The sequence below is a fragment of the Geotrypetes seraphini genome, chromosome 3, assembly GCF_902459505.1.
Source record: "Geotrypetes seraphini chromosome 3, aGeoSer1.1, whole genome shotgun sequence".
Lineage (NCBI taxonomy): Eukaryota > Metazoa > Chordata > Amphibia > Gymnophiona > Dermophiidae > Geotrypetes > Geotrypetes seraphini.
Window position 1 is genome coordinate 29718991 of NC_047086.1, and position 22002 is coordinate 29740992.

The 22002-nt window shown below is 35.2% G+C and overlaps 1 protein-coding gene across 2 annotated transcripts in view; it reads right to left on the reverse strand.

The window, feature by feature from the left end:
* MDN1 (midasin AAA ATPase 1) overlaps positions 1–22002 on the reverse strand; it is a 943760-nt gene that overhangs the window by 844426 nt on the left and 77332 nt on the right. For both annotated transcript variants that reach the window (XM_033936734.1, XM_033936735.1), the window contains exon 6: positions 7185–7394. In XM_033936734.1, coding sequence (XP_033792625.1) covers positions 7185–7394 — 210 coding nt within the window. The remainder of the gene's footprint in view (positions 1–7184; positions 7395–22002) is intronic.

The following is a 22002-nucleotide window of genomic DNA, read 5'->3' on the forward strand; positions in this document are numbered from 1 at the left end:
TAATTAAAGATTGGATCATCAACAAGCAAATAGCCTGTCTCTTTCTAATGGAAACATGGCTTCTGTCTGAAGCTGACCCTATAATAAATGATCTTATACCAGATAATTTTAAAATACACACGCTAAATCGCGAAGGAAGAAGAAGGATTTGTAGTTGAACTTTTGGATTCCAAAATGACCGATCAATTAGAAATATTAGCTTGCAAAATTAGCAATAAGGAACTAGAAGACTCCCTTTCTTGTATACTATTCTATGTTCCGCCAAAAAGCTGGCCAAAAGCTAGAGAGAGGACTTCTGCGAATTCGTCCTACACAACTCAATCACTTCATTACATAACCTAATCGCAGGAGACAAACTTACATCTAGATGAAATAGACAATCCAGAAGCGAAAGACTTTAAAAACTTTCTTTCGCTACTCAATTACAATTTCCCTTCACCCACTCAAACGCATGAAAAAGGCCATCACCTAGATATGGTAGCGATGTCCATAAAGGAAAACACAAACCCTCCCATCTCTCTCTCAAACGGTACCTATCATGCTATCTGGTCCGACCATTTCACATATTATTTCAATCTAATTTGGACCCAGCTAAAAACTAAGACATGCCCATGGACAAAAAGAGATCACCTCACAAGGGGCCATATCGATCCAGAGGAATATTAGTCACAATATGATCTACAAGCAAAGATAGAAGAAGAAGGAGTTGACTTCCATGCTCACTGGATGAAAACTAGCACGTCCATCTTAGATAAAATTGCCCAAATACGAAAGAGCAAAAGCTGCTCAAACAAATACAACAAATGGTTTGACGTCGAACTCCTAACAATGAAACAATCAGTAAGACGATTAGAGAGAATCTGGAAAAAAACGGGAAAAATGTCAAACCGAAACATCTGGAGATCCAACATAAAACTCTACAAACAGATAAAAGAAAAACGTAAAACATTTTATTCGTCCAAAATCAACTCATCTAATACTGGCTCAAAAGGAGCCAATACAAAAGAACTGTTCAACATAGTTACAAATTTATTCGACACCACACTCAACCCATGCATAATGTCAAACTACCCTCAGCAAATGAACTAGCACAACATTTCGACTCAAAAATCAAAAACCTAAGAAATAACTACTCGACAATTCCTGCATACGAACATCAATCAATTGATATACCAAGAAAGGAAATACCAGCGGATATGATCTGGAGTTCCTTCCACAATCAGATTGGAATAACTACATCAAATTATATAACAAATACTCTAATTCATACTGCATCTTGGACTCATGTCCCCCAGAGATTATGAAAACAGTTCCATTAGGCTTTAAATTATCCCTATTGAATTATCTAACCAATAACCTATACAATGGAAATTTCCTCACCAACAATGGTCATATTATAATCCCAATCCCAAAAAATTGTAAAGAACCAGCATCAGAACCTTGCACCAGAAGACATATGAGGAGAGACTGGAAGCCCTGAATATGTATACCCTAGAGGAAAGGAGAGACAGGGGAGATATGATTCAGACGTTCAAATACTTAAAGGGTATTAACGTAGAACAAAATCTTTTCCAGAGAAAGGAAAATGGTAAAACCAGAGGACATAATTTGAGGTTGAGGGGTGGTAGATTCAGGGGCAATGTTAGGAAATTCTACTTTACGGAGAGGGTGGTGGATGCCTGGAATGCGCTCCCGAGAGAGGTGGTGGAGAGTAAAACTGTGACTGAGTTCAAAGAAGCGTGGGATGAACACAGAAGATTTAGAATCAGAAAATAATATTAAAGATTGAACTAGGCCAGTTACTGGGCAGACTTGTACGGTCTGTGTCTGTGTATGGCCGTTTGGAGGAGGATGGGCAGGGGAGGGCTTAAATGGCTGGGAGGGTGTAGATGGGCTGGAGTAAGTCTTAACAGAGATTTCGGCAGTTGGAACCCAAGCACAGTACCGGGTAAAGCTTTGGATTCTCGCCCAGAAATAGCTGTGTCTGTGTATGGCCGTTTGGAGGAGGATGGGCAGGGGAGGGCTTAAATGGCTGGGAGGGTGTAGATGGGCTGGAGTAAGTCTTAACAGAGATTTCGGCAGTTGGAACCCAAGCACAGTACCGGGTAAAGCTTTGGATTCTCGCCCAGAAATAGCTAAGAAGAAAAAAAAATAAAAATAAAAAAATAAAAAATTTTTAAATTGAATCAGGTTGGGCAGACTGGATGGACCATTCGGGTCTTTATCTGCCGTCATCTACTATGTTACTATGTTACTATCATCAATAACCAACTATAGTCCTGTAGCATCTATTCCATTTATGGTAAAAATCATGGAAGGATTGGTACACACCCAACTAATGGAATACCTTGACCAATTCTCCCTCCTGCACGAAACTCAATCTGGTTTTAGGTCTCTATTTAGCAATGAAACAGTAATTGCGGCCATTCTGGACAATTTGCGCTACTTGTTCAGTAAGGGCCTCATTGCCCTAATCATGCAATTTGACATGAGTTTCGCCTTTGACTTGGTGGACCATGGAAAACTGTTACAATGCCTAGACGCAATCGGAATCAGAGGAGAAGTACTGAACTGGTTTTGAGGTTTCCTTATATCACGCACATACCAAGTCCGTTTCAATCACGATCTCTCAGATACATGGAGCAATCCATCTGGCGTGCCACAAGGATCACCGCTATCCCCTTTGCTCTTCAATGTTTACATGTCCTCATTGGGTGCACAACTATCCCAGCTGGGGATAAAAATATTTAGCTACGCTGACGACTTCACCATAATTATCCCATTCACCAACTCTGTCTCAGAAGTCACCCCCAAAGCAACAGAAGTATTAAATCGGATGGAGCAATGGATGACTGAATTCAGACTAAAACTAAACTCAGAGAAAACAAAATTTTTCATAGCAGTGCCATACCCACTCAACACTAAAGCACCAATGTGCATCAACAACTTTGGTTATCCAATTCAACCCACTATGAAGATATTGGGTGTAACACTGGACCAGAACCTGACCATGAAAGACCAGGTAGACTCCTTGATCAGAATAATCTTTCACACCCTCTGGAAACTTCGGTCCATCAGAGCTTACTTCGATGCCTCATCATTTCGAATTCTAGTACAATCGCTTATTCTGAGTCAACTCGATTATTGTAACATCGCCTACTTGGCACTCCCCCAGAAGTACAAGCGGAAATTGCAACTAGTTCAAAATACAGCGGTTAGACTACTTTGTGGCCTGAAGAAGTTTGATCATATGACACCTTCCTATCGACATTTACACTGGCTACCGATGGAGGCACGTGTGAAATTCAAATTTGGTTGTTTTTGCTTCAAGGTACTCTATGGCTTAGCCCCTAAATACATAACAGACCTTTTCTCTTTCTCAACCAACAGACACAAGCGAAGCTCACACCTGAACTTCGTTTCTCGACCCGTTAGAGGTTGTAAATTTAAAAGTCGTCATCAACATCTTCTCGCACATCAAGCAGCATTATGGAGTAAAGACCTTGAACAATTGCTTGTGCCTACTACCTATGGAGAATTCAGGAAACGCCTGAAAACACATCTATTCCTGAAATACTTAGGAAACCAACCTATTCAATCTTAGTCCTTAACAACCGAGCACAAGAACCACCTGTCGCTAAATCTGTACTTTGTTTATTCATTCAATCTGTAACTTTGTTTATTCACTCAATTTGTAACATTTCTAATCATTGTAAACTTCACGGTCCTGCGGTATATAAACTGTTATTATTATTATTATTTCTCAGTCTCCTCAGCAGGTAGGTGTCCCTTTGCTCTTTTTGGAACTGTTAAAAAAAAACAAAAAAAACCCCAAACATATTAATTGCAATTGAGAAGAAAAGTAATAGATATTAAAAAAAAAAAAAGTGCAGTCCAATGTTGCGGATAACCTTGCTGGGGGTATTTAGTGCGCTCTTGCCTATCTGTTGGGGGTGCACTCTCCATGCTGTAGGTCTCTCCCCAACCTTCCAATCACTGGTGTTGCTGTATGTCTTGGCCTCCTTCCTTGCTCTAGAGCAGGGGTGTCAAACTCAATCACATTAAGGGGCCGAAATCCAAAATACAGGCTAAGTCGTGGGCCAGACCCCACCCCCATAATAATACTAATTATAACACCATTTTTTCTATTCATTTTTCATATATACATACACAATATAATCTTATTAACACGTAATGGTTAACCACAAAATTAAACTACACAACATTCATTCCTAGCAGAACAAAGATAACTCCTATGCAAATACGGGACCAAAAACTAAAAGTATTAATATATTTTTTAAAAACACCCTAAGTTTCAAGAGTCTGCATGCAGTACAATCCCCAGAGAAAAAGAAACAAATGGATTTTCTTCCTGAGCAGTGCAAAAGATAGAAAGCAGATTAAAATGCTCAAAATTGACACAATTCAAACACTAACTTGAAAATAAAATAATTCCCCTTACCTTTGTTGTCTCCCTCCCTCCATGCTGTGTCTCCCTCCAGCGGGTGTCTAACTTCTGGCTGGCTCCAACCTGGCCGTTTAATGCGGCCCGCGGTCCAATCCCCCGGTGTTACCTTGTGGCCGGCTCCCTCCTCCTCACAGTCATAGATAGTGTGCATGGAGTCGCATGCAGCAGCTCCTCGTGTGTCCTGCACCTGAACCGGAAGCTTTCTTTTTGATGTCGCAACATCAGAGGGAATGCTTCTAGATGAGGTATGAGCACGCGGCTCTGTGCAAACTACGGCTGTGAAGAGGAGGAAGCCAGTCACAAGGTAACATTGGGGGCATCGGACTGCGGGCCGCATAAATCGACCAGGCGAGCTGGATTTGCCCAGCGGGCCTTGAGTTTGATACCTGTTCTCTAGAGGGATTCTCCAGACAGGAATAGAGCAACCAGCGTTGGAACCCTCCTCCCCCAAAAAATAACAAAAAAAAAAAAAAAACCACGCAAGGCCAACAAAGAGAAGTAAGGAAAGAGTACAGATTGCTCAAACTCCTACTTGAACTCCTTCCTGCTTCATGCCCAGTAATGGCATATGTGAGGAAGCATTAGCAGAAGAGTCAATGACTTCGAGCCTTCCATACCATTGGTCTGACCCAGTAAAGTTATTCTTATGTTCTTAATAGGGCTCTTCAGCTTGGAAAAGAGAGAGCCGAGGGGAGATATGATTGAAGTCTACAAAATCCTGAGTGGAGTAGAATGGGTACAAGTGGATCGATTTTTCACTCTGTCAAAAATTACAAAGACTAGGGAGATACTCTATGAAGTTACAAGGAAATATTTTTAAAACCAATAAGAGGAAATTTTTTTTCACAGAGAATAGTTAAGCTCTGGAACGTGTTGCCAGAAGTTGTGATAAGAGCAGATAGCGTAGCTGGTTTTAAGAAAGGTTTGGACAATTTCCTGGAGGAAAAGCCAATAGTCTGTTTATTTATTTATTTTTTTAATTCTTTATTCATTTTACATCTTACAACAAGTGTATCATAAAATAACATTTAAACTTATACAATATCACTTGATTCTCTATCAATTTAACTTAAATCATAATATTTAAACCCTTCTCCCCAACCCTACTAATTCATATGTAGTACATATATCATATATTATATATTCTGTCCTATTAATCTAATCATTTAATATCAAATCAGAAATCCCCCCCATACTTTGCAATTATACCTATTAGGGAAAAATGATAATCCAATAATTACTCATTACAATATTCTATTAATGGCCTCCAAACCTCCTGAAAGTTATTAAAATTACCTTTCTGCAAGGCTAACATTCTTTCCATCTTGTACATATGACATAATGAATTCCACCAAAAACTATAATTTAATCTATTCCAATTTTTCCAATTAAATGTAATCTGCTGATTGGCAACTCCTGTCATAATAAGTAATATCTTATTATTCTTTGCAGAAATTTGATTTTTCTTCCTCATTGACATTCCAAATAATATAGTATCATAGGATAGAGCCACAGGATTTTCCAACAAACAATTTATTTGGCCCCAAATCGATTTCCAAAAAGCCAAAATGAATGGACAATAGAACAATAAATGATCTAAAGTCCCCGCTTCGAGATGACAATGCCAACATCTATTAGACTTAGTCTATTATTGAGAAAGACATGAGGGAAGCCACTTCTTGCCCTGGATTGGTAGTATGGAATATGCTACTCCTTGGGTTTTGGCCAGGTACTAGTGACCTGGATTGGCCACTGTGAGAATGGGTTACTGGGCTTGATGGACCATTGGTCTGACCCAGTAAGGCAGGCAGTATTAAGCTTTGAATTCTTAAAGTGCTTTTTTTTTTTTTTTACTGTCCATACCGGGACTCCGTAGATGACATCACCCCACATGTGAAAATATGCTGCCTGTTTGACATAGGATAAATACAAACGCATCTTTGCTTCCACCTAAGCTATGTTCCCAGAACACCTACATGACGCTAATAATAGCTTTATTTATATCTTGCCACGTAAAATAGGTACATTTATATCCCATTACGTAAAGTAAGTACATACTTTCTAAATGCAGTGGTGCAAATTTATAAAAACCCTTTTCTCTGTGTAGAGCAGGCCTCACTCATGGAAAAAGCATTAAACATCCCCCTCCATATTTGCAGGATCAGAACTCGTGGTTTTTGACTGGGTGACCCACCTTCGCCTCCCAGACTTCTCCACTATACTTATTTTTAAAGTCTAGTAGTCTAAGAGTGATCTTCCTATGCTTCTGTCCTTTGTGGAACTAGGAACAAAAATGGCTGCCGTGAGTTCCTGTGGTCTCAAGGGAAGTCACGGCAGCCATTTTTGTTCCCGTTTCTGCATGGCACAGGAGCTAGGAAGATCACTCCAGCCCTGCTTCACCGCTAGACCATCAGGCTTTAAAAAGTAAGTACAGTAGAGAGGTCCAGGAGGTGAGAGAGAGGCAGGGGTGGGTCAGAGTTGGCCCTAAAGTTATTTGTAATTTTTTGGTATTCACAGGCCAGCTTTGCCCCTAACCCCCGCGAATATGGAGGGGAATGTGTATAAACATTACTCTCTTCTAATGACATGGTTAGGAAAAATAACTCTAAGACATGAACATGGCAGTTAGATTTTGAACTCGGTCCCTCTTCCACTCCACTCCCTTCTAATTCATGCAGTACTTGCCTTCTCAATTTACACCTTCCCCATGTCTTACCTTACTGTCAGTCTGATCTCCAAGCTGCACTTTCAGAATGTCTGGTGGCTTCACTCTCCCCGTCACAGCTGCCAGGTACTCCACTAGAGCAGTTTTGCCACATCCTATGGGTCCTTCCAGCAGCACAGCATTTTGGAATGAGACTGCCACAGCAAGACTCTGGAGATTTTTGCATGTAGACTCTACAAGCACAAGGTGGGTGATGCTCTCCTATAAGGATATAAAATCAGAGTAACTTATTTAAAATCAGAGTAGCTTATTTAAAATTGCTTAAGACTGAAGCTTTAAAGCAGTTTCCTCCACCAATTTCTGTCACAAAAGCTCTCAGAAGGTCAACAGTCTTTAGAAGTTCATTAATGCCCTGATGGTGTTTGGCTTGTGTGATTTTTTTATGTACAGATTAATGTGTTATGTACACAGAGTAGAATTTGTGTTTATCACCCTATTTCTAGTGGTTTATTGGTGCTAAAATAAATGACATGGAACACAATTCAGCATTTGATTGGTAGGACAACAAACCAGCCACCTGGTATTTCTTCTCCACTGGAAGTCTTACCTTTACAGGAAAACTTCTATACATTTAAGGCTGCCAACATTTTTTGGATGCCTAAGTTGCTTAACTGCCTACGTGGTAGAGCTTTGAAATATGTCACCCTTTCCCCAGGAGAATAGGATAAGGCCAGGCATCCTTGAGTTTGTTGCAGGCCACTAAGCTCTGGTCCCACCTTTATATCAGATGTCAATATAGGCTGTCCAGAAAAAGAGACATGCTTAAAAAGGGAACAATGCTGCTGAGGTTCTGCTGGAGCTTTTCTGGCATGAACCCAAAGGGGCCATCTCGTCTGGAAACTCTCTCATAGGTACAAGGTTAGAGGCTGGCATTGGAGTTTACAGCTAGTGTTTGACCATGAGTAGTCATTTAATTAAATTATGTTCCCCTTTCTCAGATTAGTTACTGTTGAAAATATGTTGTTACTAGCCTTGATCGACTTTAGACTTGATCCAGTATAGCAATTCTTAAAATATATACCAAATCACATTGCGTGGTCCCTTTGGTGGCCTACAAAGGCAGACTAAATTAGACTTTCAATCCACTGTTCAGACTAAGCTTTTAGGAGTACAAACATTGGTAACATTTGATCTTACCTTTGAATTTTCACTCCTTGAAAACTACAAGACCCATCCACACCTAAAGATTATGTCCCCTTACCAGCAGATAGACAGAGAAACTTAATATTCTTGTGACAAAATGATTTACAAGAATAAGTGCAGCCAGAAACTTTTCAGTGCACTAATGCTAAAGGAGATTTTTTAAAAAGATAAAAGAATTAGGGAAAAAAATTTGACTCCACTCCAGGGGTTGGGTTTTGAAGAGAATGTCCAAAGAAAAGACTATCAATCAGTGGCAGATCAAGAAAAAGCAACCTGAGGGGCGTGGCTTGGACGCGCATTCCGATGGTCGGGTAAACGAATAGCTCCATACTCAAAAGCTATAATTTTGAAATTACTACAAAAAAAAATCAAAATTCAAAAGAAAAATATCTAAATATTGAAAGACAATGACGTCTAGCAAACAGAACAAAAGCGATTTAGGAGCAGGAGGATCCGGTACAGGAAGTAATAAACGATCAAAACCGGAGCCAAGCATCACTCCTTCAAAAGATCCACTGCCATCAGATGACAACCTCGATGTAATGGAAGAATTAAGACAAATTAAAGAAATTGTTCTGGACAGCAACAAAAAACTACAAAAAGCTATTGAAGATGCAGCAGCATTAACTAAAAGAGTGGAAGTGACGGAAAACAGAATAAACCTAATAGAGGATAACTTTGAACAACTTAATCTGAACGCAAGACAAAACAAAATCATATGGAAAGAGGTAGAAGAAATTAAAAAAGACCTTGAAGACAGACGGAACCGTGAAAGAAGAAATAATTTAAGAATAATAGGAATACCGGAAGGGGTAGAAAAAAATAATCCTATTACTTTTTTGGAACACTTTCTACCTAAAGTGCTACCATTAAAATTTAAAACACCACTGGAAATCGAAAGGGCACACCGGATACCAACACAAAGGAAAACTTCACAAACTGGACCAAGGACATTAATATTCAAACTACTGAGACATCAACAAGCGCTGGAAATTTGTCAATTAGCTAAAGAAAATAAAAATCTCAAATGTCAAGATTCAAAAATACATATTGTCCCTGATTTTGCGAGGGAAACTGCATTAAAAAGGAAAAAATTTTTAGATATGAGACCACAACTGAAATCTTTAGGGGCTAGATATGGGCTCCTTTATCCAGCAATAATGAAGATCTATTGCAAATAAAACTCAGAATTTTACAGATCCAACAAAACTACAAGAATTTCTGGACCAATATGAACAACCCATGACATCCTAAACATCTTAATGGAAATCCTAATGAGAAAAATGAGTATGTATAAATCTGTTAATACTTTACTAAAATATTCACCATATAAGAATTGATTTTATTAATAATATGACTTACAGTTAAAATCTAGAACTTTGAAGTGGATTCAAAAAACAACGGACTGAAACTACATGTGCTGCAGCACACACATGGAACTATACAAAACCAACATTCTATGAAGGAAATAAAAGAAATAAAACAAACTTTATAAAAGTACATAAACTTATACTTTTTAAAGGAAAGTTTTATAAACATTTTGAAGAAAATATACTTACAGAAGAAAACGTGGATTAAATGGAGATCCGAATGAAAAATTTACAGAGAAGTAAATATGGTAACTAAATATGGGAGTGGTTATATACAAACAGGAAATGTGATTGATGGACAGGAAAAATCTCCAATCACGCTGCTGGGGAGTTACAAAATACAAAACAAAAAGAGATTGGTCGACAGAGAGAATATCCTGTAAAAGGAAGTGCTTCCGTTTTGATTCTATCTCTTAAAAGTCTCTCTGCAGATTATATTTCAAACTTTAATTAATTCCTACACCCCACCTTCTCCTTATATGTAAGAAACAGTGAATTATATATATCGAGTGATGCTTACTATTGAGGCAGACCGCTTACTCTCTTTAGATAGATTTGGAGAACATAGAGGTGACAGGGGACGATGTACTTTTGTAAATTAAGAGTCCCAGGGAGAAGCGTCGCCTTCCACGGACAACCTTTTCACGACGAGCTAAATATGTAATGATAGGAGTTCATAAAAACTAATTAATAACTCCTCTCCGATTCTAAAATGTTGCTAAGTTTGTTATGAAAGAGAGGAGATTCAGTATGGAATAACACAGAATAAATCCAAAAAGACTGTGCTGTATGTAAGGTGTAACTGATTTTCTCCTTCTCGAATACTGAACTAGCTTCAAAGTTATTCAGCGCTTTTATTTCTCTGGCACTTTGACTGACGGGCTGTCCTCAATACTGACAAAAATAAAATCAATTCCCTAGTCAGGAAACATCTTCATTACTTGCTCTCTTAAGGGAATGATGAATATCTTGGAATATTTAGCAGAAACAATGAAAGAGGAATACTGAATCCTACAAGGTTGAATTGAATAGGCAACACAAAAACGTTTTTGGGGACAGAAATTGGAGAAAAGAAAAGAATCTAGGAGTCTTACAACTGGGAATTTTACCTAAATCTCTTCCTCACAACACAAATTGGAATAAAGGTTGAAAATAGACTGATTGCAACAAACATACCTATATAAAGACATTTTAAGACACACAGACTCCACTTCATGATCCACATAGTATTATTAAAATAATAATAATATTAGATATCAATATAATGAATGTAAAGTTGATTCTTGATAAATATATGCAAGATTGTAAATCTCATTGATAAATCTTATATAGATTTATCAAAAGATAAGATAATATTTTCTTATATAGATTTAAATACATTAACTTTTTATATAAAATTTATATAAGAAAAATATATATTTGCTAGATATATAGGAAATATATTAGATAAAGGGAGATAAATTATTAGTAGTAAATAAAGAATATTTTAACTTAGCTTGGGGGAGTTATTTTAACCTAACCTCATCTTGCGTACCCAAGTAATCGTATTTAATAAGAGGGGGGGGAGGGAGGGAAATAGGGATAAGGGAGGGAATGGGAAAGAAAGATATAAAGGAGATATAGAAATAATAAAAGGAAATTATAATTTATTAAGTATATTGGGAAAATATATTAATAAAAAACATTATATATCATTATATAGAAAATATATTATAAAAATTATAATTATAAATGTCTCTTAAAATAATATCTTTGAATGTTAATGGTCTAAATCATGTTATAAAAAGGAAAAAAGCATTACTGTTCTTAAAAAGGCAAAATGCAGATATATGTTGCATACAAGAGACCCACCTTTCAAACATTGAATCTCATAAGTTGACAGGTGGTTGGATAAAGCATTGTTTTTATTCACCAGCCATAGGGAAAAAAGCAGGTGTTGCTATTCTAGTGAATAAAAAATGCTCAGCTTTATTTAAATTAAAAGAATCAGATGTTCATGGCAGATGGGTAAAAGTGGAAATATGCATGGGAAATACAACCATGACGTTGTTTAATATATATGCCCCTAATTCAAAACAAAATGAATTTTTTAAGACTCTTCAACAACTGATCTTACCACTGGCTACTTCAAATCTAATAGTAGCTGGGGATTTTAATGCTGTTATGGATCCTTTATTAGACAAAAATCCAAGTAGATATATGAAATCGATGGGACTAGATAATTTGGTACAAACTTGTAATTTGACAGATATTTGGCGAATACTTCATTTTAATGGACGGGAATTTTCTTTCTGTTCTCATGTTCATAATTCTTTTTCAAGAATAGATTATATAGATTCTAGAACTTTGCAGCGCACGAAGATGGCTGGGTAGAGGATTAGCTCTGTTGTGACAGGCAAATTTTATTAAGATTTTGGCAGTTAAAATTAAAGAAAAGTGAAGGAAAAGAGAGAATTGAAGTAAGAAATGGCTTCGGGTAAAACTAGTAAAAGTAATCCGGTGAATTCAGGAGCAGGAAGTAAAAAAAGAACAAAAATTGATTCGGTATCCCCGACAGCGGTCCCGTTGCCTCAGGAAGAAATTTGATGAATGAACTTCAGAAAATTAAAGAAATAGTAAGTGATAACGCTAAAAATATAAAAGATGTGAAGAAGGAAATAGAGAGTCTGACAAATAGAATGCAGGCAGTTGACTTCAAAATTGAGCAGTTAGAAAAGCATGCTGAGAAATCTGAGGCAGAGATGCTGGTGTGTAAAAAAGATCACAGAGAAATAGAGGCGTTGAAAAAGGATTTTGAAGACTTATCAAATCGTGAAAGAAGGAATAATTTGCGACTGATTGGGATACCTGAGGGGATTGAGCAGAATGATCCTATTCAATTTGTGACTAATTTTATCCCAAAGATCTTGCCATTTAAAAGTTCTTTTCCTTTGGAGATAGAAAGAGCACATCGGATACCGATGAAAAGATCAAATAGTCAGAAGGGTCCCCGTCCAATAATCTTTAAGCTGCTAAGACATCAGCAGGTGGTAGAGATTATAAAGCTGGCTAAAACAAATAAGGATCTTAAATGCCAGGATTCTAAGATCTTTATAGTACCTGACTTTGCAAAAGCTACTGCCTACAAAAGAAAACAGCTTTTGGATTTAAGACCTAAACTGAGAGCAATGGGAGCAAGATATGGATTGATATACCCTGCTATTATGAGGGTAACTTATGAGAATAAAACTTATAATTTTGAAGAAGCAGGCAAATTACAGGAATTTCTAGATCAATATAATTTGCCTATGGTTTCATGAAAGTATTTAGAAAATGTAATAAATAAAATACTTAGATTATTTTTGGTTTATATTTTTGAATGAAAATTGAAAGATATTTTATAAAGAAGGAAAAAGTGGAAAAAAAAATAGAAAAGGAGAAAAATATTTTCTAGAAAATTGTTGAGGTTAGATTAAAGGGGGATCAACATTTCAAACAAGATTTAAAGAATAGAAATGAAAATTTTAAAGAGACAATAAGAAAAGAAGAAAAGAAGATTTTGACAAGGTAATAAGAGGGATGGAGCATATAGGAAGTGAAAAAAATATGAGGAACAATTATAAGATTTGGATGGTTTCTTAATGTGAGTTTATAATTTGCATTTGAGCGTGACTGAGATAATAATATGAGGACACAAAAATGCTGCATTGGAGAAATGTGGGAACTTAGAATATAATAAGATGAAAAATACAAAAGACTATTGATGTAAAGAGAAGAAGATGTGAAGATAGACTGATGGAAATGACTTGAGCATTATTTAGATTTACAATTTGCATCTGAAATTGACTGAGATATAAGGATGATGTTGCAAAAATACTTTATTGGAGAAAGATGAAATAGCAATCTGCAAGAAGATGGAATAAGAGACTGAAACAGCAGGATGAAGATGTACAAGTGTTACAGTTGTGCAGAATGGAGAATAGACTGTAATAGATTGAAGATGCAATGAAAATTAATGAGAGTTTTAAAAAATATGAGATCTGCTTGGTTGAAATGTTTGATCCTTCTTTTGATGTAAGGTTAAAAAAAAAAAAAAATGAATATTATAGGATGGAGTGATGTATGTTCTATTGAAGTTGTGAGAAACTTAGGTTAGAAAAAAAAATAAATAAATAAATAAAATAATAATATTAATCTTGGGGGGGTATATATTGTAAGAAATGGTTTCCGAAATATTGGGTATATACTTTTATAAATATATTAGAGGTATAGGATGGAAGAATGTTTGGAAATTTGAATGAGAGGGGAAGTATATAATAAAGAATTATAGTAAATATAGGTATTTAGGGTATTGAAGAATGGATTGACTGCAGGATAATTTAGTGTTGGTTGTTTGAAAGATTAGAGAAAGAAAAATGAGTATGTTATTGCCTGTGGGGAGTTTATTTTTGCTCAGTAATATGTGCGTTTCGAAGTTTGCATTTGTGTTAGGGGAGGGGAGGGTGGGGGATGGGAATAGGGGGGATGGGGAAAGAGGGGAGGGGGGGAGACTCATATATTGGTTTAAGGAAAAAGAAAAAATGTATATTTTATGTTTGAGTGGATTATATATGTATTTTATATTTTATTTGTAAAATGGGTTTTAAAATTTTTTCTTTGAATGTAAATGGCCTTAATCACCCTATAAAAAGGAAAAAGGTATTGGAATATATTAAACAACAAAATGTAGATATATGTTTCTTGCAAGAGACACATTTGTCTGGAACAGAGTCTATGAAGCTGACAGATAAGTGGATAAAACAATGTTTATTTGCACCAGCGGTAAAAAAGAAGGCAGGAGTAGCAATATTGATTAATAAAAAATGTTCAGCAACATTTAATATGGTAAAGGCAGATCCTCAAGGAAGGTGGGTACTTGTTGACATGAGCATGGGCAGTAATACAATGGCGTTACTAAATATATATGCACCTAATTCGAATCAAAGTGAATTCTTTAAATCTCTACAACAATTAGTTTTACCACTGGCTACTACTAATTTAGTGGTGGCTGGGGATTTCAATGCTGTTATAGATCCAATAATGGATAAAAAGCCTAGTAGAATTATGAAATCAATGGGATTAGAAAATTTGATACAAGCATGTAATTTGAAAGATATATGGCGTATTCTTCATTTTAATGATCGGGAATTTACATTTTGTTCACATGTTCATCAATCATTTTGAATTGATTATATTTTTGTTTCAGATCAGATGGTACAGCAAGTTGTAAAAGCTGACATAGAACCAATAGTAATATCTGATCATGGTGGTGTGTGGATAGAAGTTAACTTATTAGATCAAGATAATTCCAAACCTGTATGGAGGTTTGATAATACTTTGCTTGCCGATTCTAAATTTTGCACAGAATTTCAGATAAAAATGAATGAATATTTCAGACTTAATGACCTAGAGGAAATGTCGATTGGAATATTATGGGATGCTTTCAAAGCAACTATGAGAAGACAAATTATATCATATTCTGCGTATAAAAAGAAACAGATAAGAAAGCAATTTGCAAATTTGGAAAAAGAAATTAAAAATTTGGAATTAAAATTGGTTAATAAATGGGAACAAGAGACATTTCAATTATTGTTAAAAAAAAAATGTGAATATAATGAAATTTCCTCTGGATTAGTAAGGAAAGATATTTTTGCTCAGCAAACGATGTATTATGGTAGTGCAAATAAGGCTGGAAGATTATTGGCAAATTATTTAAAAGCAAAGAAAAGAAAGGAGAAAATAAGCATAATTAAGGATGAATTAGGACATTCTCATTCTCAAATTGGAAATATATTAAAACAATTTTTAAAATATTATAAGTCACTGTATTCTTCTGAGTCTTATTTAGATAAAGAGAAAGATGGGTTGGATTTTTTGAGTTTAGTTAAAGGACCTAAGGTTCCTGATCATATAAAAGGAAGTTTAGATAAACCTATATCATTAAAAGAGTTACAAATGGCATTGAAATCCCTTAGAGTTGGGACCGCTCCAGGTGGAGATGGATTTACAGTGGAGTTTTATAAAGAATTTCAAATTTCCCTTTTACCATATTTATTAAAACTATATCAGGACCAACTGAATAAAGGTTGTATATCAGGCACTATGGCAGAATCTTTAACTATTGTTTTGCCAAAGCCAAATAAAGATCCAACATTGGTGTCAAATTACAGGCCTATATCTTTAATAAATGTAGATGGTAAAATATTAGCTAAGATTTTAGCATTAAGATTGGCTAAAGCTCTTCCGCATATAATAGGAATAAATCAAACTGGATTTGTTGCTCAAAGACACTCTTCAAATAATACTAGACTGGCATTTCAGATGTATTATTTAACAAGACAAATTAATGATCCGGCTTTTTCAGTATCACTAGATGCTGAGAAGGCTTTTGATCGTGTAGAATGGAATTTCATGTATCAAGCTATGGAATGGTTTGGTATTGGATCTGGATTTATACAAATGATTCAAGCACTGTATAGCTCCCCAACTGCTCGTTTATACATAAATAATAATTTTTCAGATGTTTTTAAATTGCAGAGGGGAGTTAGACAGGGTTGTCCATTATCTCCTTTGCTCTTTGATATAGTTCTTGAACCCTTGTTGTTAGCTATTCAACAGGCAAAGGACATAGAGGGTATTCCATGTGCTGGAGTGGAATATAAAGTATCCGCTTATGCAGATGATATATTGCTTCATTTGAGGAATCCGGAAACAACAATTCCATGTCTACTGGAGATAATAGATACATTTGGAAAATTCTCAGGATACAAAATAAATTGGAATAAATCAGAAATTTTACCTTTAAATGTGCATTGTACAAAAGGTATACTTGATTCTTTCCCTTTTATTTGGAAAGAGGATGGTATAAAATACTTAGGTATTTGGTTGAATAAAACACTCGAAGAGACAATGAGAATAAACGAAAAATTTTTATTACAAAAAGTAACAGAGTTATGTGAGCAATGGAATCCTTTACATTTGTCATGGTGGGGAAGAGTTCAAACTGTTAAAATGATGATTTTGCCTGTAGTTTGCTATCAATTGGGAATGATACCAGTGTTTTTTCAGGGGTCTTTTTATAAAAAATTAAATAGTATTCTGGTTAAATTTATTTGGCTGGGTAAAATTGCAAGAGTGGTTCTAGTGTCTTTGCAAAGACCAACTGAGGAGGGTGGGGTAAATTTTCCCAATTTTTATAGGTATCATCAGGCCTATATCATGCGCCAAGGTATGTATTGGGTCCTCCCAGAGCTTTTGGAACAATTACCAGAGTGGTTAAGGGTGGAGAGATCACTTATTTTTCCACTTAGGCTTGATCTTCTGCTTGGTATAAAAGTGCCTAGAATACGTAAAGACAATAAAGTATTAATGGATACTTGGAAAACATTACGATTTGTAGATAAATTAACTAGTGATTCTATTTTAAAATCAAAACAGCAGACTATTTGGGTAAACTCCAAGATACAAATAGGCGGGTTTAAGGTTGTCTGGAAGGATTGGATTAAAGCAGGTATAAGATCCTTAACGGAAGTAATTGATAATGGTAAGCTGCTTGATTTTTCACAATTGCAACATAAATATGGTCTGAATAAAAAACAAAGTTATAAGTGGTTGCAATTGAAGCAGGCTATTCAGGTGGGGTTCCCTGAATGGAAATCTTTAAATGATCATTACAGCTTAGAATTCTTATGTTTCCAGGCAGATTTTCTGGGACACCAGGCCGCAAAGTGGTATAAAATGATATCTAATTATTTGAATAAGAAACCAAAAAATGGATTAAGAGATATTTGGAGCATTGAGATTAAGCATCAAATTAATGCATCTCAATGGCCACGTATTTGGTCTTGGAGAATTAAAGGTACGATGTCGGCATCTATTAGGCAAACATGGTTCTTTTTGTTGCATAGAGCATTCTGGACCCCTACTAGATTACAAAAATTAGATTGCTCTAAGTCTAATAGATGCTGGCATTGTAAAATTGAAATTGGAACTTTAGACCATCTTTTATTTTATTGTCCATGTATTCAGGCATTTTGGATATCAATATGGGATCAAGTTAAAATATTGATGGAAAATCATGTAGCATTATCCTACGACACAGTGATTTTTGGAATGTGTATGAGGGCCAAAAGTCAGATATCTGCAGCAAACAACAAATTATTGATGATTCTTACTGGAGTGGGAATTCAACAAATAACGACTAATTGGAAAGACTGTTCTAGATTGAATTGTAGTTTTTGGTGGAACTCAGTTTGTCATTTATATAAGATGGAAAGATTTCTTGCCGTACAGAGGGGATATTTTAAAAGGTTTAAGGAGGTGTGGAGGCCATTAATTGAATATTGTAATGATTAAGGGTTATTCTTTTTCCTTAGGGGATAATTTGTAAAAATGGGGGGGAGGGAGAGTCTAAATATGTATATGTTTGGATAAAATATTTTGTTGATAGGGGAGGAGATGGGAGGTGGGTGGAGGGAATTAAAACATGTGTAATAATATTGCTTAAGAATGTCAAGTGAGTGATGTGAATTACTTGTAATAATATTGTACACTTGTTGAAAGAAATAAAAAGGAATAAAGATGAAAAACAAGAATAGATTATATATTTATATCAAAACACCTAGCACATCAAGTAACACAAGCTGCCATTGATCCAATCATATTATCTGATCATGGTGGAGTGTGGATTGAAATTAAAATCACAGATCAAAATACAAATAGACCAACATTGCTTGCTGATCCAATATTCTGTGAGAATTTTCAAACAAAAATGAAAGATTATTTTCAAATGAATGATAAAGATGAGATCTCTAGGGAAATATTATGGGATGCTTTTAAGGTATCAATAAGAGGACAAATTATTTCTTATTCGGCTTATCTTAATAAACAAAATAGAAAACAATTTTCTAATTTGGGAAACAGAAATAAAAATTTTAGAATCAAAATTAATAGAAAAATGGGAATATTCTATACAACAAGAATTATTAAAACTTAAAGTAAAATACAATGAATTCTCATCAAAGATGATAAGAAAAGATTTATTCTCCCAGCAGGCACTGTATTATGGAAACTCAAATAAGTCGGGAAGAATATTGGCAAATTATCTCAAAGCGAAAAAAAAGAAATCAAAAATAATTGCTATAAAAGATGAAAAAGGTGACACATTAACACAAATTGAACCTATCTTAAAACAATTTCTAAAATTTTATAAATCTCTTTATACTTCCGAGACTTATTTAAATAAAGAAAAAGATGGTTTAGAATTTCTGAAAATGTTAGAGGGTCCAAAAGTTCCTGAACATATAAAACGAAGTATGGAAGAGCCAATATCATTAAAAGAATTAGAAACAGCTTTGAAATCCCTTAGAGTTGGATCCGCTCCAGGTGGTGATGGATATACAGTGGAATTTTATAAAACATTTCAAAATTTATTATTACCCTATTTATTAAATCTTTTTCAATATCAACTTTTTTTTTTTTAATAATTCCTTATTCATTTTTAAACTTTCAACAAGTGTACAATATAAGTAATACATAGATTTACTAACATCACTTGATAAATCTATCAAGATCATAACAAAGGTATATATATCTAAACCCTTCTTCCCCCTTCCCTTTCCATACAATTATTTAATTGAGGCGGTCCAGAGGAGGGCGACGAAAATGATAGGAGGCTTGCACCAGAAGACATATGAGGAGAGACTGGAAGCCCTGAATATGTATACCCTAGAGGAAAGGAGAGACAGGGGAGATATGATTCAGACGTTCAAATACTTAAAGGGTATTAACGTAGAACAAAATCTTTTCCAGAGAAAGGAAAATGGTAAAACCAGAGGACATAATTTGAGGTTGAGGGGTGGTAGATTCAGGGGCAATGTTAGGAAATTCTACTTTACGGAGAGGGTGGTGGATGCCTGGAATGCGCTCCCGAGAGAGGTGGTGGAGAGTAAAACTGTGACTGAGTTCAAAGAAGCGTGGGATGAACACAGAAGATTTAGAATCAGAAAATAATATTAAAGATTGAACTAGGCCAGTTACTGGGCAGACTTGTACGGTCTGTGTCTGTGTATGGCCGTTTGGAGGAGGATGGGCAGGGGAGGGCTTCAATGGCTGGGAGGGTGTAGATGGGCTGGAGTAAGTCTTAACAGAGATTTCGGCAGTTGGAACCCAAGCACAGTACCGGGTAAAGCTTTGGATTCTCGCCCAGAAATAGCTAAGAAGAAAAAAAAAAAAAAAAAATTTTAAATTGAATCAGGTTGGGCAGACTGGATGGACCATTCGGGTCTTTATCTGCCGTCATCTACTATGAACTATGAACTATAATTGAATCAATCTTTGTCATATTTCTTTTTTTTACATTTTTTTTTTTTTTCATTTATATAAACCCTCCCCTTTCCCTTCCAATCATAAATAATGTTAATAAAATGGTGTTTATTCATTACAAAACAATGTCAATATCAACTTAATAAAGGAAGTATAAATGGCACTATAGTAGAATCTTTAATTATTGTTTTACCAAAGCCAAATAAAGATTCCACATTGGTTTCAAACTATAGGCCAATATCTTTAATAAATGTAGATGGAAAAATATTAGCAAAAATACTTGCATTAAGATTGGCTAATGCTCTTCCCCATATTATAGGTATGCCTCAAACAGGATTCGTTGCTCAAAGACATTCATCTCATAATACCAGATTAGCATTCCATATGTTATACTTAACAAAGAAAATGAATGAGCCTACTTTTGCTGTTTCTTTAGATGCAGAAAAGGCCTTTGATAGAATAGAATGGACATTTATGTATCAGGCTATGGAATGGTTTGGTATAAGTCCTGGATTCATACAAATGATACAAACATTATATAGCTCCCCCTCTGCTAGATTATATATAAATAATACATTTTCAGAAAAATTTAATCTACAGAGAGGAGTTAGACAAGGATGTCCCTTGTCTCCTTTACTGTTTGATATAGTTTTAGAACCCTTAATATTAGCAATCCAACAAGTAAAGGAAATACAAGGTATACCTCATTCAGATAGAGAATACAAAATATCAGCTTATGCTGATGATTTATTATTATATTTGAGGAATCCAGAATCCACCATTCCACAATTGCTTGAACTAATTGATAAATTCGGAAAGTTTTCAGGATATAAGATAAATTGGAATAAATCAGAAATACTTCCATTAAATGTACACTGTACAAAAGGTTTATTTAATACATTCTCTTTTGTTTGGAAGGAGGATACTATTAAATATCTTGGAATTTGGATTTCAAAAGATTTAGAAGACACAATGAAAATTAATGAAAAATGTTTATTACAAAAAGTGACAGAGATGTGTGAACAATGGAATCCTTTACATTTATCTTGGTGGGGAAGAGTACAAACAGTTAAAATGATGATCTTACCTGTAGTTTGTTACCAAATGGGAATGATACCAGTTTTCTTTCAAGATTCTTTTTATACAAAGTTAAATAAGGTATTGACAAAATTTATTTGGCTTGGGAAAAATCCCAGAATTGCTTTAGTGACATTACAAAGACCAATTGCGGAGGGAGGGGTAAATTTTCCCAACTTCTATAGGTATCATAAAGCCTATATTTTACGTCAAGGTATGTATTGGATCCTCCCAGAGCCCACTGATAATATTCCAGATTGGTTCTGGCTTGAATGGAGACTCATGTTTCCTTTACGTCTCAGTCATGTAGTTAGTATCAAAATACCAAGGCTATACAAAGAACATAAAATATTCATGGATACATGGAAAACTTTAAGATATATAAGTAATCTAACTCCTATTCCAATTAGTAAATCAACAACTCAAACGATTTGGTTAAACCCCAAGATCAAAATAGGCGGTTTCAAAATAATCTGGAAAAACTGGATGACAGCAGGTATTCGTATTTTAGATGATATAATAAAAAATGGAAAGTTGCTGGAGTTTTCACAATTGCAACATAAATTTGATCTTAAAAAAACACAATATTTTAAATGGTTGCAATTGAAGCAATCCATTCAGGTAGGGTTCCCTGAATGGAAAAATCTTACTAATTATCACAGTTTGGAATTCCTGTGTTTCCAGATTAATTCAACAGGTCATGAAGCTGCACAGTGGTATAAATTAATATCCGAATATATAAATAAAAAACCAAAAAATGGTCTTAGAGACATTTGGAGCATTGAGATAAAGCACCAAATTAGTGCATCTCAATGGCCACGACTTTGGAGGCTAAAATGTACGGTATCAGCATCTATGAGACAAACTTGGTTTTTTCT